General features: G+C 38.8%; 2 protein-coding genes across 3 annotated transcripts in view; one reads left to right on the forward strand and one right to left on the reverse strand.

The window, feature by feature from the left end:
* Positions 1–3,934: 3,934 nt before the first annotated feature.
* On the reverse strand, positions 3,935–13,297 carry COPS3 (COP9 signalosome subunit 3). Of its 2 annotated transcripts, none has more exons than XM_026858976.1 (11): positions 13,146–13,297; positions 11,329–11,441; positions 11,178–11,227; positions 10,219–10,311; positions 9,328–9,507; positions 7,947–8,087; positions 6,655–6,828; positions 5,692–5,778; positions 5,213–5,326; positions 4,537–4,617; positions 3,935–4,282 (listed from the first exon to the last, which is right to left on the reverse strand). In XM_026858976.1, the coding sequence occupies exons 1-11, from the start codon at positions 13,292–13,294 to the stop codon at positions 4,229–4,231; spliced, it is 1,236 nt and encodes a 411-aa protein (XP_026714777.1). In that variant the 5' UTR covers positions 13,295–13,297; the 3' UTR covers positions 3,935–4,228. The 2 variants fall into 2 exon arrangements, with proteins under 2 accessions (XP_026714777.1, XP_026714778.1); XM_026858977.1 differs by having other exon boundaries at positions 10,219–10,379; positions 13,146–13,296.
* Positions 13,298–13,953: 656 nt separating this feature from the next.
* The window catches only part of NT5M (5',3'-nucleotidase, mitochondrial), a 7,719-nt gene continuing 7,603 nt past the window's right edge, over positions 13,954–14,069 (forward strand). The window contains exon 1 of the mRNA XM_026859173.1: positions 13,954–13,982. Coding sequence (XP_026714974.1) covers positions 13,954–13,982 — 29 coding nt within the window. The remainder of the gene's footprint in view (positions 13,983–14,069) is intronic.

Here is a 14,069-nt window from a genome sequence, read left to right on the forward strand (position 1 = left end):
TGGGGCGGCGGGGCCGGGCCCGGGCGGCGCCGCTGGAGCCGCGTCGCAGTCGGCTCCCGCAGCACGGTTTTCCCCTCCCAGGGCCGGGCCCGAGCGCTCCGTTAAAGACACTCTGCGAGCACTTAAACTACTCGGACTGTGAGATCGGGGCAGGTGAAGGCTTCCAGCAAGCATTATCTTTTCGCACTCCCTTCATAAAGCAGTTAAGATGGTTACACAGCTAACACCCCCCTTTGAAGGATGGGAGCAGCCACCAGAGTTAAGCCTGGTGTAGGTTCTTCAACATAGATCCCTGTCCATTAAACTACTCCAGTTTCTCTTCAGGGTATCAAGTTTTATTAGAGGATTATTCATCTCTAGAAATAAACCAAATTCCCTGTGAACCGTTAACCCCTTCAGTCTTCAAAATACAAAGTACCGGCTTCCGCCCCTCCTCCCTCCTTCCCTTTACATTGGAGTTGATCCCTATAGCTTTAAATACCCGAGTCTGAACAAAAGTAGCAAGTCTTCCACAAGGTAAGAGCATAGACCATTCAGTCAAATAAAACTTGCACTTAAATCCCAAGAGAGAGCAGCTATCACTGATAACAATATATGCCTCTGGATCCAAGCAGCCATGCCCGGACTAATAATTACCCCTCTGAAGAAAATGATACTCAGATGGTCAGAGAGATGGATGATTATCATAACACAAAGTTCAGATATCAATACAAGTGTTTGATCCAAAGTCCGTCTAACCCTGGAGCCCACCTCGGACAAGGACCTGTAGCAGCACTTCCCAAGGAAGACACACTTTTTACACAAAACCAACTACTGCTTCTACTCGAGACAGTTGAGGAGGGCTCCAAGAAGCCACCAGCAGAGTTTGAACAACTCCTGAGCAGAGTGCACTGCCACACGCTGCAGACAACTACAGCCTCCCACCAGTCAGCCAGAATCACGTCCTGAGAAGTGACAAGAACAAAGGACCCCCCCCAAAAAAAAAAATTAAGGAAAAGCCAAATACAAAAGACCTACTATCTCATTTAAGACAAACTAAGACCGACTCGTTTGTTATCTTTATTTTTCCAATAGTACATTTAAACAACTTCTCAGGACTAACCTCCTCAGCCAGTTTGGCCATGCAGAAAACATTTCCTAGGTTATACAGATTGCCTACGACAACACATACAACAGGTGGCGGTTGTACTGCAGAGTAGAGAAGGGCAGTTGTGTAGGAGGAGGCAGCTGGAGTAACACAAAAGCGCATGGCGCAGTGGCAGTGCTGCAGGTGCTAGCGGAGGTCACTGACTGGGGCTCCTCAGTGGCACAAAAAGAGGAAGGGTGGTGGTACACAAAGAGCTTCTAACCATTTCTTCTTAGAAACATTTTAATACCTGCTAATATCTGAACTAGAGACCCCTCCTGTGGCTGAGAAGTGTAGCTGCACGTCTAATGCTGCTTTCAGAACTGCATTTTAGATCTTTAATTAAGATGCATGAAAACAGGAGTCAGATATCAAAGCATGCACTCAGTATTCCGTGAACATGTCTTGTGGCCATGCACGACAGGAACAACTAGCCCCAGGACCTCTGAGAGTGTAAGTTCGGAGGAGCATAGCACACAGCGTTCTTGTATTTGATCAAAAGTCCTCCCCTGCAATAAATACAAATTAAAACCACAAAGCTCGAGTGTTCTCAAAGCATCTAAGCTGACCACAGCCCATGCAATTAGTTCTGAGACTCGAAGGAGCTACTTCATTAAAAATATGACTTAATTTCAACAGTATCTCCAGACATGCAGATGCCAGACCGTATGTGTTTATCAAACTATTACTTAAAAGCCCTGCCCTGAAGCACTTTCGGTGAATGCTTTATCTACTGATTCTATAGGTGGGACCCAACTTTGAATTTCCAACAGCAATCGGAGTTTAACAGCACAACTATCCACGTCAAGAGAAGGAACTTTAGCAGTTCTCTAGCTTTAAAAACTTTTGCCCTCTTAAAAATCAGATTAAGAAAAATAGTGTAATCTATTCTTTGAAACTATTACATAGGTATTTCTAACATCCTTTTGATGTGAGCATGGCTTTATTTCACCTACTTTAGGCAAAGAAATGTAGCTGTTATTTGCCAGCTGCATGTATTAGTTTGATTCCAATTCCACGGATAAAAAGCCACCCTGCAGCTCCCAGCAGGGAAGTCCATGCTCACTAATAGGAACTAGTGGTATAAAAGCTCAGCCACTGCAAAATGGACATTTCTGGTTCTTCTCCAACTTTATGAAAGCATCCTGCATACATTTTCCCCTTGGCAATGAAAGGTGAACCATCTACATTTTTGTATAGGTGGCAGTTTGGGGTTAGTCATTTGCAGTCCTTTCTATGACTACCGCACATGGTTGTAAACACTTCAACAACCCAGCTTTGTGCTCGAGCCCACAGCATTACTAATCTACTAATTTAACACTTCCACAGTACCAGAGAGGAAAATTGCATAAGCATGTTCACCATTGAAATCACTGCAGGATTAACTAGGAGGAAAAATAAAAACCTTCAAAAATCATAAATATCTTTAATTACAAGGCTGGTAAGGCAAGTTATGAAAAAAACACAAGATTTTGCTTTAAGATCAGGTTGCCTTCAAATATGGAAGTCTCTATGATAGGAAGCACAAGTACTCAGTGGTGAGCTACTAACACTACGGACCTATGCTGTGTTCAATCCTAAATTGCTATTTTATACTTTTAAAAATGTCATTCACCACCTAAACAACCTGGGGACAGCTCTCCTCTACTAGGAAGCATACCGCTGTCACAGAGACTCTGCTAGAATTAAGACACCAATTTTAAGTGAAAACCCCAACAGTTCTGTATCAGCTCTGGAAGCACAAGTGGAGTATTTTCAATCATGGGCGATCTCAATACATACAAGCTTCACACAGCAAGAGCCAGAAATGCTTAGCTCCCACTTAGGCTCCTGAAAAAAAGCTGGCAGGTTAGCAGTAGCGAGCAGCTCCTAGTCAGGCGTTTAAGTAGGAAGCACTGGGTGCTGAGCTTCTCACATTCTGACTTGATGACAGATTTATTTATGCCAGATAGTAGGAGATTTGCACTGACATGAAGTGTTTCAAAGGTTTCAAACAGTGAGAATCTTCAGATACATGAGAACTACAGAAAATTAAAGAGCCCATTGATTTAAGGGGTGAAGCACTTAAAAAACCCCAACAACGTTTTTATGTTTAAAATAATTAAAAACCAGCATTCCAGTATGTCACCTCCAAATAAAATCCTGGATTTTGTGGGCTGTATAGAATTCTGTTTCTTTTCGATGTAGAATTACTTTCTTTGGAAACAAAGATCTATAGCATCACCTTCACTTAAACTGATTTCCACCACAGGAAATTATTAGACAGTTAAATACCTTCATGCCAATTGTACAGGAACAAAAATTTAAATTTCTTTCAGTGTAAACAACTTCATATTTAGAAAACTCCAGAACACCAAGGTCTTCCAAATCTCCTTTTGCTTAGGTCTAATAAGTTTGATCCAAGAGCAAATGTTATTAGGAGAGATTTTGTACCAGAAACTTAAAATCACAAATAGCTGTCATGTGTGGATTCCCTATAGTGATTTCTGATTTTCAGCAAAACTGCCTTACAAAGACTCATTAATATGCTCACCCTTTTGGGAAGAACACAGTTCTTGTTTCATCATTTATCAGACAGCAGACAACTACACTGGGCATAGGCAAATCATAATGTAGAGAATTTACTTAAACTCCACCCCTCTCCCCTGCCATACATATGATAAATCTGCACTTTGAGCCAAATTTAAATACAGAATAATGAACCAGTAATTATCTTGTAAGTGAACCAACACTAGTTTGTATTCTTCCCTGAATAACACTTTTTTTTGCAAAAGAAAAAAAAAGGACTGCTACAGAAACACAGCAACATTCAAACCCTTTAAAACAAAAGGTAGATTATTTAATGCATTAACGATGTTAATCTGAAGATAAATAAATCCACAACAGACTTTTAAGTTTCTTTTGAGATTTCCTTTTTCTTTGCAGAGAATATTTCTGATATTATACAGTACTGAGAGGGTGTTCTTTTATTTTCTTAATGTCCAGGTGAAAAGCAAAGCTCAGTTCTCTCTGCTCTCCTCGTGGGACTCCTCAATGCCCTATTCCAGGCGTGACTCTTTCATAAGCTTTTACTTGAAAGCGGAGTGGTGAGCAACATTAATTTCAGGAATAACTGGATGGTTTGGTCCCTGAGTCATCTTCTTGAGAGCCCATACTCTGGAAAGGAGAGAGTTATTTCTTTTCAAAAACAGGTCTGAAGGTTTACCTTGAAGACACACAGTTCTTTGAAGTTAACAGGTAGGAAAATAAAGTGGATATGAAATAACATACATTTCCTTTTTGTTTTAAAGCATGATGTTTATGCACATATCATTAGTAGTAATATGTAATTATTCACACTGTAAACACAGACATTCAGTGCAATATACACTCACTTCACTGAATCTCTTACAAGACACTAAATCAATTACCTTCTGCACAAACTGAGGGTTCACAGTGATCTCTTGATCCATGGCTTTCAGTCGTTCGTCAAGCTCTATACATTTCAGCATCTTAAAAATACATATTAAGCCGATTACTTTGTCCAGCTTGTACTTGATCTTCAAGATATTTCATGGCTGTGCTATATAGAACCAGTAACTTTTGCCATCAAAAAAGCTCCATGTCAAAATGTTCTCATCCCTCATCTCCCAAACAAAAGCATCAGACGCCTTTTTTATTCTCTTATTTTGATCCATATCCTCCTAACAACCCTTTTTAAGGCTACTGACAGACAGTCCTGTGTGGGTCAGCCACCTCAACCTACAGACAGGTTATCGACAGCCAGTGGAAGTGGTCCTTGAAGTCTAAAACTCTAAAAACAACCTTCCTAATCCATTCAATTCAAGGTACTTCCCATCACCAACAGTAAGCAGGCAATCTACTGAAACTTCTCAAGCTGTACAGAAAATACAACAGGGAATGCATTGACAGTAATTGACTATCATTCTAAAACTTTTAAATACTGTGAAACAGTTAAATAATGACTCGTAGTCCTCAATCTCTACATGTAAGTTACCTACACTGGCTTCTCCCAGCAGCTCTCTGATTACAGACTACAGTTCTTCTGTAGGAATTCCAAAAGCAGTTAGTATCTTAAAGATTTACCTCCTGATCAATGTTATGAAGCATAGCTGGATTGTTATATTTTTCAGGATTATCATGGAAACAGACCATACCATCTTTCTGATTAATACTTGCAAAGATTTCACCATCTTCTATCTGAAATGAGAGAGGGTTTAATGTAAGGTATCACTACAGAATTTCAGATAACTACATTTCATGTAACTACAACATACAGAATTTCAGGTAACTATAATATACAGACTCCTTGTGGAAACATCTTTAACTTGTTTCCTTTTTACTTCCTAACAGCTTCCCAAAGTGCCTTATCTTAAGGGAAGAGTATCTTTTAAGATTTGAGAACAGTCTAAATACCGCAGCAGACTGACAGTATTTCCTTCACCCTGAAAAAGAACTGTTCTTCAGCCACATTCAGAACAGGCACCGCCAAGCCAAACACTTAATGACTCTTATGCTGGATCAATTTTTAAATTAGAATAGTTTAGCCAAGTCACAATTCTTACCATGTGGAGGACGTATTTTTCTGCTTCTTGGGGCCCCGACAACTGCACTCGACTTGCCATGTCTTGTAATGACAATGTTAAAAATGTCTGAAATTTAGAAAGCATCAAGCAGTTAAAACTAGATGTTAAGAACTTTCCCTATCCATCCTTCATGGTTTATGAAATCTTATCTTTGAAGTCTAATGGGAAGAAACAAGTGGATCACAGAGTCGTTACTTATAAAAGCCCCATGAGAGTGGAGTCAGCTCTTCCTCCAAAGACATTAATTTTTTATTTTGTGCATGTATGCAGACCACACTAATGGAACCACTACTCCATTTCTGCAATTCCTTTTTACCCCGGACTCAGTTCTGACCACGTCCAACCTCTTCTTACAGGAATAAGATGACCATCCATCCCTTGAATTTCCTTCAAAAGATGCATGTATTGCTTTCCTTCTGAGGTTAGTTCTACTGCAACAAACATCATTTGAGCTTGCAAAAAAGAGAGCTTTCCCCTGACCATCTTTAAGGATTAATCTGATCTCTCAGCTGAAGGAGCACATCCCTCCACCACTTCTGGTTTTCCTTTTACTTCAGACACTTTGAGAATCTGTCCTATTCACTCACTCTTCTCTAATGAAGCCACCTGTAAAGTTCAGTTTTCATATAATTTGAATAGAGAGGAAGGTCACTGTGTAGCAGCGCTCACAATTTTTTTATTATGTATGAAAATCTCGTGGGCAAAGCCCTCTGACAGACATATCGAACCACCTTTTAAATAATGCATATGTAACCAGCTGGACTGGTTTTCTATACAGGGAATTTTAGTTTCATTTGTTTGAGACACAGATCTCAGTTTTAGTCATTTCTCCATGACACTGCTATGTTATCATTTTGCTGTGAATTGAATACAATTCAGAGATACACTCTTTGAGAAAAACTAATCATAGTTTCTCAGCAAAACAAACCCACTACATCTTACCTTGGTTAGCCTCTGAATATTCTTTTTGTAGAGAGATGACAGGCATTGCTTAACCAGCCCCATATTGTTATCCCTTGTGAATGTTTCACTGTGTTTGTTCACCAGATTTCGAAGCTCCGAGGGTTTATTGGTTGAATAAACTTGCGCTAATTCATGGTAAGCATTGCTAAGGGGCTGCAATTAGAAAAAATGAGAACCCTTCTTAAAGGACACAGTGTTCAACCAGCCTCACAAAATCTATTCACTACTTCAACATTAGAAGCTATGCAGGCATAAAATACATGATGTCCACCCATGGCTTTACAGCAATACAATACAATCATCATACACTAAATATGTATTACTGCAACGTAAGACTTAGTAAACATCACTCAAGGCTCTCTGTATGACAATTCTAGCTATGGCAGTGCTAGAAAAAGTCCATTAGATGCCCAGCATATGAATTAAGCTGAACTCAAGGTAAGCAGCCTATTGACTCGTCACTGCCCACCCACTATATTTGTTTTCCCCTCTAAGACACTGTCATCCTTGACCACAATGCATCACAGCAATGCACATCAGAGAATCAGAAGGTGAAGACTAGCTCACCTAAATTACTTTAAAATGGCAACTGTTTGAGCTTGCTTATTAGTCTCTGAAGTCAGAAGATTTTTGGAACTCTAAAATTTTGGTCAAAAAACAACAAATTCAGTGTTAAATAAGAACTAGCTTTTAAAAGTGTTACTTACCTAGGAGCAGAACTCTTTCATTAGCAGTTTTGTCTTCCACCCTACACCTCCTCAGAAAGCTTACAGACTCCAAATTTGCAGCTTTTCAGCAGCTTTTATTCTTTATAAAGCTGGAGTTTTGGAATAAACTATTCAGCATTCCCTATTTAGATGAAGTTACAGCTTGGATGCTTATACAAGGGCACCGCATACTAAAAGCCAAGTGAAACCTGAGTTTTGTTTGAGTTTGAACATAAAATGCCATCATGGGATGTGCAGTATCAGCGGAGAGTATATCGGTAAGTACTATTCAACCCTAAAGTTTTTCCAAATTCAAGTTTAAAAACCTTTATCACCACTATGAATGATACAGTTTGTTTGTAATAGATGTAGCAGTTGCCAGACAATCCTTAGCTACTGTACACTAGAAACGCAGCAAGAGGCTGTACTCTGACACACTGTGCGTTACTTCCCATGCTCTGCAGTGTTAAACAGTACCATCAAATGAGGCTAGGGAAAAAAAAAAAAATCATTTACCAATTCAGATTTGGTGTTCTATTATTTAGCTGTATTCACAAGACTTACCTTAATGAATCTACCAACTATCTGGGAAGTGTATTTTGGTAGCTGCTGAACTTTGCCAAGTAGTATCAAAGAAACTAGAATATACTTTTTATATGATTCCAACATAATATGACTGACTGCCATGGCTGGAGTAGTTATTGCCTAAGCAAGAAAAAGAAATGGAATAGAAATTCAGTATACTTACTGGTGGATCCTGGTAGCTACTGCATTAACAAAAATCTCAGTTTGAAGCTGCATGCAGGAAGGATACAATGACACATGAAATTCACTTTTGAGCATTAAAGCTTAACTAACTTCTGTCAAAATGAATTATAAAAGTAAATTCTAAACAAGCTACTCAAAACATATCATGTTACAGCAATGCATACCTTAAAATAACCCTGTTAAGATCAAATCAAAACTTCTTTCCTTGGTATATATCTAAAGCTGTACTTGAAATCGCCTGTAGCTACTTGTTACCAGGAATGATTATTCAGTTCCTGCAGAACCTGCATTTACATAGATCCTTAAAGATGTTTTATAAAGCTATTACATCATCAGATCTCATATTTAAGTATGCTGAAAGAGGACTGCAGAACAGGGAAAGGGCTTTTAGTTTACTGTGATACTGCTAGCTACTCAAGAAGCTGACCCTTGTTTACAGAAAAGAAAAATCCTGCACCAGTTTATTTTGCACATTTGACAGTGTTTCCCTCTCATACACATATACAAGTTTCTCTATTTTGCAATTTTCTCTTCTTTCACAGAGAAAGTAAAAGCAGCAAATATCACAATAGCCTTTCAGGGGAGTTATACTTCTTCACTTCAACAAACGTCTTAGCAAAACCACTGGACTATTTTTTCTTTAAGAATACACAATGCTGAATGTCAGCCCGTGAACTGTTTCTACACTAACAGTAATAAGCAGGCATCTGAAAAATATTTATAGTGAGATAAATTTAACATCAACCTTTGAGTTGCATAGTTTTATGGTGGGATAGTTACTTGGTTTTAAGAGACCTTCTTAAACGAAAACACTTCTAGAGACAGTTTGCTTGTTACTTCACTTTATACACTGAAGAGTACCTTCAGGCTGTACCTTTCATAAAGGAGTTAATAGTGAACACAAACCCAAATCAGTTTTTATGTGTTGCTATGATGAACACACATGGTAAACCAAAACCCATGTGAACGATGAACAGCAGAATTGATCTGCCCCTAGATTTATATGCTTAAGAATGAAAATAATTGGAGACTGCATGTACTTCATGTCAGGTTCAGGGCTTTTATTGCTATCCTTGGTGGCAATTCAAAGATGCTATGTCCTCTCAGCAGTACTACACATGCTACTTTGGCCTTTCAACTGATCATGCTTTAGACTTACCATTTTATTTAAAGTTACCTGTTCATAAAAGTAGAGTGCTCTTTCAAAGTTCTTTAGCCCAGTGTATATCATCCCACCATAGTAGTAGTAACATAAAAAGTGCTTCGCATCATATGCCCCATTCTCTTTACAAATATCCATCATGTCCACATCTAGATACGGGAGGGCAGGTTTAAAGCATTTTGCTAACAAACAGAGCTACAAGAAAATAAATCAAGTTTTCATAATTAGCCATTTCCATTCAAATCTCCACGAGGAAGAAGCTGAAACTAAATTAATCTAATACTATTTAATAAATCTCACTCCTCCGAGAGTGAAAAGACAGTGCACGTCAGTAGTGCTGTAAGACAGGTTATTCACTGTACCATGATATCTGGAAAACCCTTATCACAGATTGTGAACTGTTATAAGTTATCTGAATCCCAAAGAAATTACTCTGACAAAGCTGTTTGAAACTCCAGGCCTTTCAGACAACAGTGCTGGAAGCACTAAATATTGCACTGAACATTCCTGTCCAACCCTAAATCCCAGGAGCCAAGAACGAGACAGAAGTGCAAATCCAGGCCAAAGACACCAAGACAAACATGCCTTTTGTCAAACTTGAGCAAACAGTGTCTGGATATTACACTTACACTGCCTAAGACAAGCTGTGTGACTTTCAGCCCAGAGAGAAGGGATGTCAAAGGACTTTCAGAAGTCATCGACAAAAGCAAAGATATGGGGACATGCACTGAACATTTAAAATTAATAGAAGGGGACTTTATTTCAGTATGACATATTATTTATTACGAAAAAAAACCCAGTTAAAAGCCATTTTTACATTGCAATATGCAAACATGTATTTCCTCAAAGAGTTATAGGTATTTTATAGGCTTTGTCTCTCACAAAAAACCCTTATGCTCCCCTTACCTGGCAGAGATCTGCGTGTATTGAGGTCAGCTGGTTTGTGTTCATCTGCATCTTGTCTATGGCTTGTCTGAGAATGCTAATTCCTCGCAGGGGCTGTCAGAAATTACATCTCTTTCAGATAATTTCTCATAGATGGCAGCACATTGGATCTTATGTTGGCACTTACAAATGAAAAATAACACTAATTGACAGGTTCCATTAAGTAATAGTTAACTTGAGGTTCCCTTTTGTAGGATACTGCAGTCTCTCAGAAAATAAAATTAACCTTGGCTATACAGCTTCTGATAAACTAAAGTCATCAATTCTGCTCCACAAAGCCAACCTCATCAGGAATACAGTGATTTGCATCAATAAGAAAAAGCTTTCTTGACTCCATGACACCACCTAAACTCCCACCAAATAACAAAGGCAAAGCTCTCACTTTACTCCACTTTGACCAAACCTGATCTCTAGTTCTACTTCAGGCTAGATTTCACTAAAGTGGCCTGAGAAAAGTCAGTATCTTAGCAACAAAACCATCTGTCAGATATTTTTTCATCAAGTTTTCTTTACATTTTAAGTCTTATCATTAAGAACATTATATAACACTGGTGAGAATAACACTGAAACTCGTACCACTGACTCACCAACGCTAATAATTTTTACAGCTCTCTCCTACTCTGCACACACACGGTATGAAGAACATTCCTGGTACTACAGATTTCCTAGTCTGTGTGAGAGCGCATGTTTTCAGGTGACTTCTCCCCCCCACAAATTTATCTTCCTTACATTTTCCTTAAAGAAATCTTTTTTTGGTTTAGGTTCATTACCTCTCAGTAAACTTAAATAATGAGCTGCATAAAAATACTTAATGTGAAGTTAGCAGCAAATCTTTACGAAGCGATTAAGAGACTGGCAACATCCCCTTTAAGAGTGTGGATATGCAGGTAGTTTATCGGTACTAGATGATACTTGCTCACCTGTTTTCTCTCCACAAGGGCATTTGTTAACTGGTGGCACAGGCCAGCAACTAAATACAGTAAAAAACAAACAAAAAACCCAACACAATGAAAAATCAGCAATACCAAGCTATACAAAAATATATAAAGTCTGAAAGTAAGCTTAACTTACAAGTGTCTGTTGCATATCTAATGTGTTCCCCATTACAAGTGCTGATAAAAAGCTGCACCTGTGAGAATAATGTTTCGAAGTCAGGGATGCTGGGCATAGAAAACTTCACAAACCTAAAACAAACAAACAAAAAAGGCTTAGCACTTAACATTTGGAGATTAATAAAAAAGCTTCATCTTCACTGCTAAGTCTCTGCAGATGCATGTAGATGCTTGCAAACAAATACGAAGTGTTTACAACAGATGGCAGACAATTTCCCCAGGAACTGCACAACATTTGAAAACATGCTTTCTGTGCACACCTCCACTCTCTATCTAGTGCAAACTACCATTTAGAACAAACTATGGCAAACAATGGTGATTTTATCTGGTACAATAGTTACAACCATAATAGAAACAATGGCTAACGATGACAAATTGTAATACTCAGCTACACAACTGCTCTGGACACTTTTGCCTGTCCTACAGCCATCTCCTGCTTGAACTCAAGGTTTCTCAACTTTTAAATTATTAGATATGTCTCTCTTGTTAGGAAGTTCTTCACTTCTAGTTTCTCACCATCTCTGGTGGCTCCTCAGCACCCTATATGTTGTAGCCTTGCATATTGTTTTTCTGTAAGATGCATTATGATTACACCCATCTGAAGGCAATGAAAACCCCAGCTATGCATCCTACAAGTGTCACAGAAACATACAGAAAACCACTCTGCTGGAAGGTACCCAACCCTGCCAGTACTTCGGCTGCTATCCACTGTAATATGCAGTCCAAACCCACCCAGATCACAAACTGCCCTTCCCCAACAGGGTTATGACTGCCCAGGTGATGTGCTGTTGCCCCTTCCTCATCTCTTCAGAGTCTTATTCTACCAGGGTAGGAGCTTGCCATGCCCATTTCAGCCAGGAGAGCTTTCCTATATGCTCCACTTATCTCTTCAGATAATGTATTTTACATATTAGTTCTTATAAACAGTTATCTTCCTTCTTCCACCTGTTTTAATAACTGTTTTCATGTACCCCATGACATGATTCTTCTGCTAACGCAGTACCAATGCCCTGCTTTTTGTAAATGTCATAATGCATTTTTATGAGATGCTAGTGAACTGTAACATTAAAGTGCATTATCTCTGTGTGTTACAGTCATTTTGTTTCAAAACAGTAGTAGAATAAGTACTAGAATTCTGATCTTTCCTTTAAAAGAGAACTTTAAAACAACAGTGGAACCCGCAGATGCTTCACTTGAGGTTAGGGACAGCTAGAAACAACAGTTTCAGCTTCGGGGTCAAGTATCTTTACCTTACCTCAGCATCACCAAGGCAATTCAAATATTATCTTAAACTACAGACAGCAACAAGAGCCTCAATGCTGTCTAGAGACAAATACCCAAGAACTATGATAAGCACCCATGCTTCACAGGAGGGAAAAAAAAAAAAAAAGCATTACTTCATGCTTACAGTTCAGCACACGAATGCCCTGCCAATCAAGTTTTCAAAGTTAGTTTTGTACTTTTCTGTTGAACATGTACAGAAAAATACTTATAAACAAGATAAATAGATACAGCCTTAAGGAAAACAAATCCCTCATATTACCGTTTGACAGTAATGGCATTTACAAGCTCCAGAGGCTTTTTTCTTCTGAAAATACAAATTTGCCTTGGTATTTTTATTAATAAAATGTGCATCACCAAAGGAAACTAAGCAGCAGCTTAAGAAATGCAGACTGAAAACATTTACGTCCAAAAGAAAAACATATGTCTGACAATTCAGCATGTTGCCTGAAGTGTAAATACTAAGATATTTAACTAAAAGAAAGCAACACTTACAAGACAGCAAGAACGCCTAATGAGTGCTCCTGCACATCCAGTGCACCAAGCACTGTATCCAGATGGGAAAGATTTTTTGCTAGCAGTTCTCCGCTTTTATTGATCAGTTCACAAAGCTGGGTCATTTGCCCTGAAATACAAAACACCATTGTCAAACTCTAATTAGAGAGCACTCACGCATTCTCAAACTTCATCACACCTTGCCTCCCTACATAACCTGAGGGAAAAGTAGTATCACACAAGGAATTTACTCTTCTTTAATACCATAGGCATTAGTTTTCCACAAATGAGACACACACCACATGTTTTTTATAAGGTGACAGCTAAGGTTCTGGCCTTTGGGACTGCACAGGAGGCCCTCAGAACACAAACACGAGAAGGGGCATCAGCTCACCTTGTTAGAGAGAGGGCTTCAGGGTCTCGTACCAACGCCAAGTTCCATTTAAACCAAGTCTACAGAACTTTGACCAGCATACTGCAGTGTAAAATTTTGCCTGATGTGGATAAATTTATCTAGACTTGTGCCTTCTAGGTGTTATAAGGTAACAAAGCTGAACAAAATCAAAACTACCAAAAACAGGGTCAGCTGATTTCTAAAATATCCCAATACCAGAGCTTGTTACTTGCTGCTCCTTAAGTGCCCTATCCGCTTTTCAGGTCTGTTCATAAGCCTTTTTTTTTTTTGAAGCGGGCATTAAAATTACAACTAAGTACCTACAACAGAAGGATTTAAAAATCTGTTCTTAAAATTACTTTGCATAATTAAAACTACAGTGTTATTCTATTTGTTGTGAGCTATGAACACAGCATGAAAGGCAACTATTTAGAATTAGGAAGGTACAGTAAGTCCAAAAAACCTTATAAAGAAAGCAGACCAATTACCATGAACTGCTTTCACTCTCTTCCACTTCCCCCCCCCCCCCC

This window comes from Athene cunicularia, assembly GCF_003259725.1.
Source record: "Athene cunicularia isolate RWA chromosome 14 unlocalized genomic scaffold, athCun1 chr14_part1, whole genome shotgun sequence".
NCBI classification, from domain to species: Eukaryota; Metazoa; Chordata; class Aves; order Strigiformes; family Strigidae; genus Athene; species Athene cunicularia.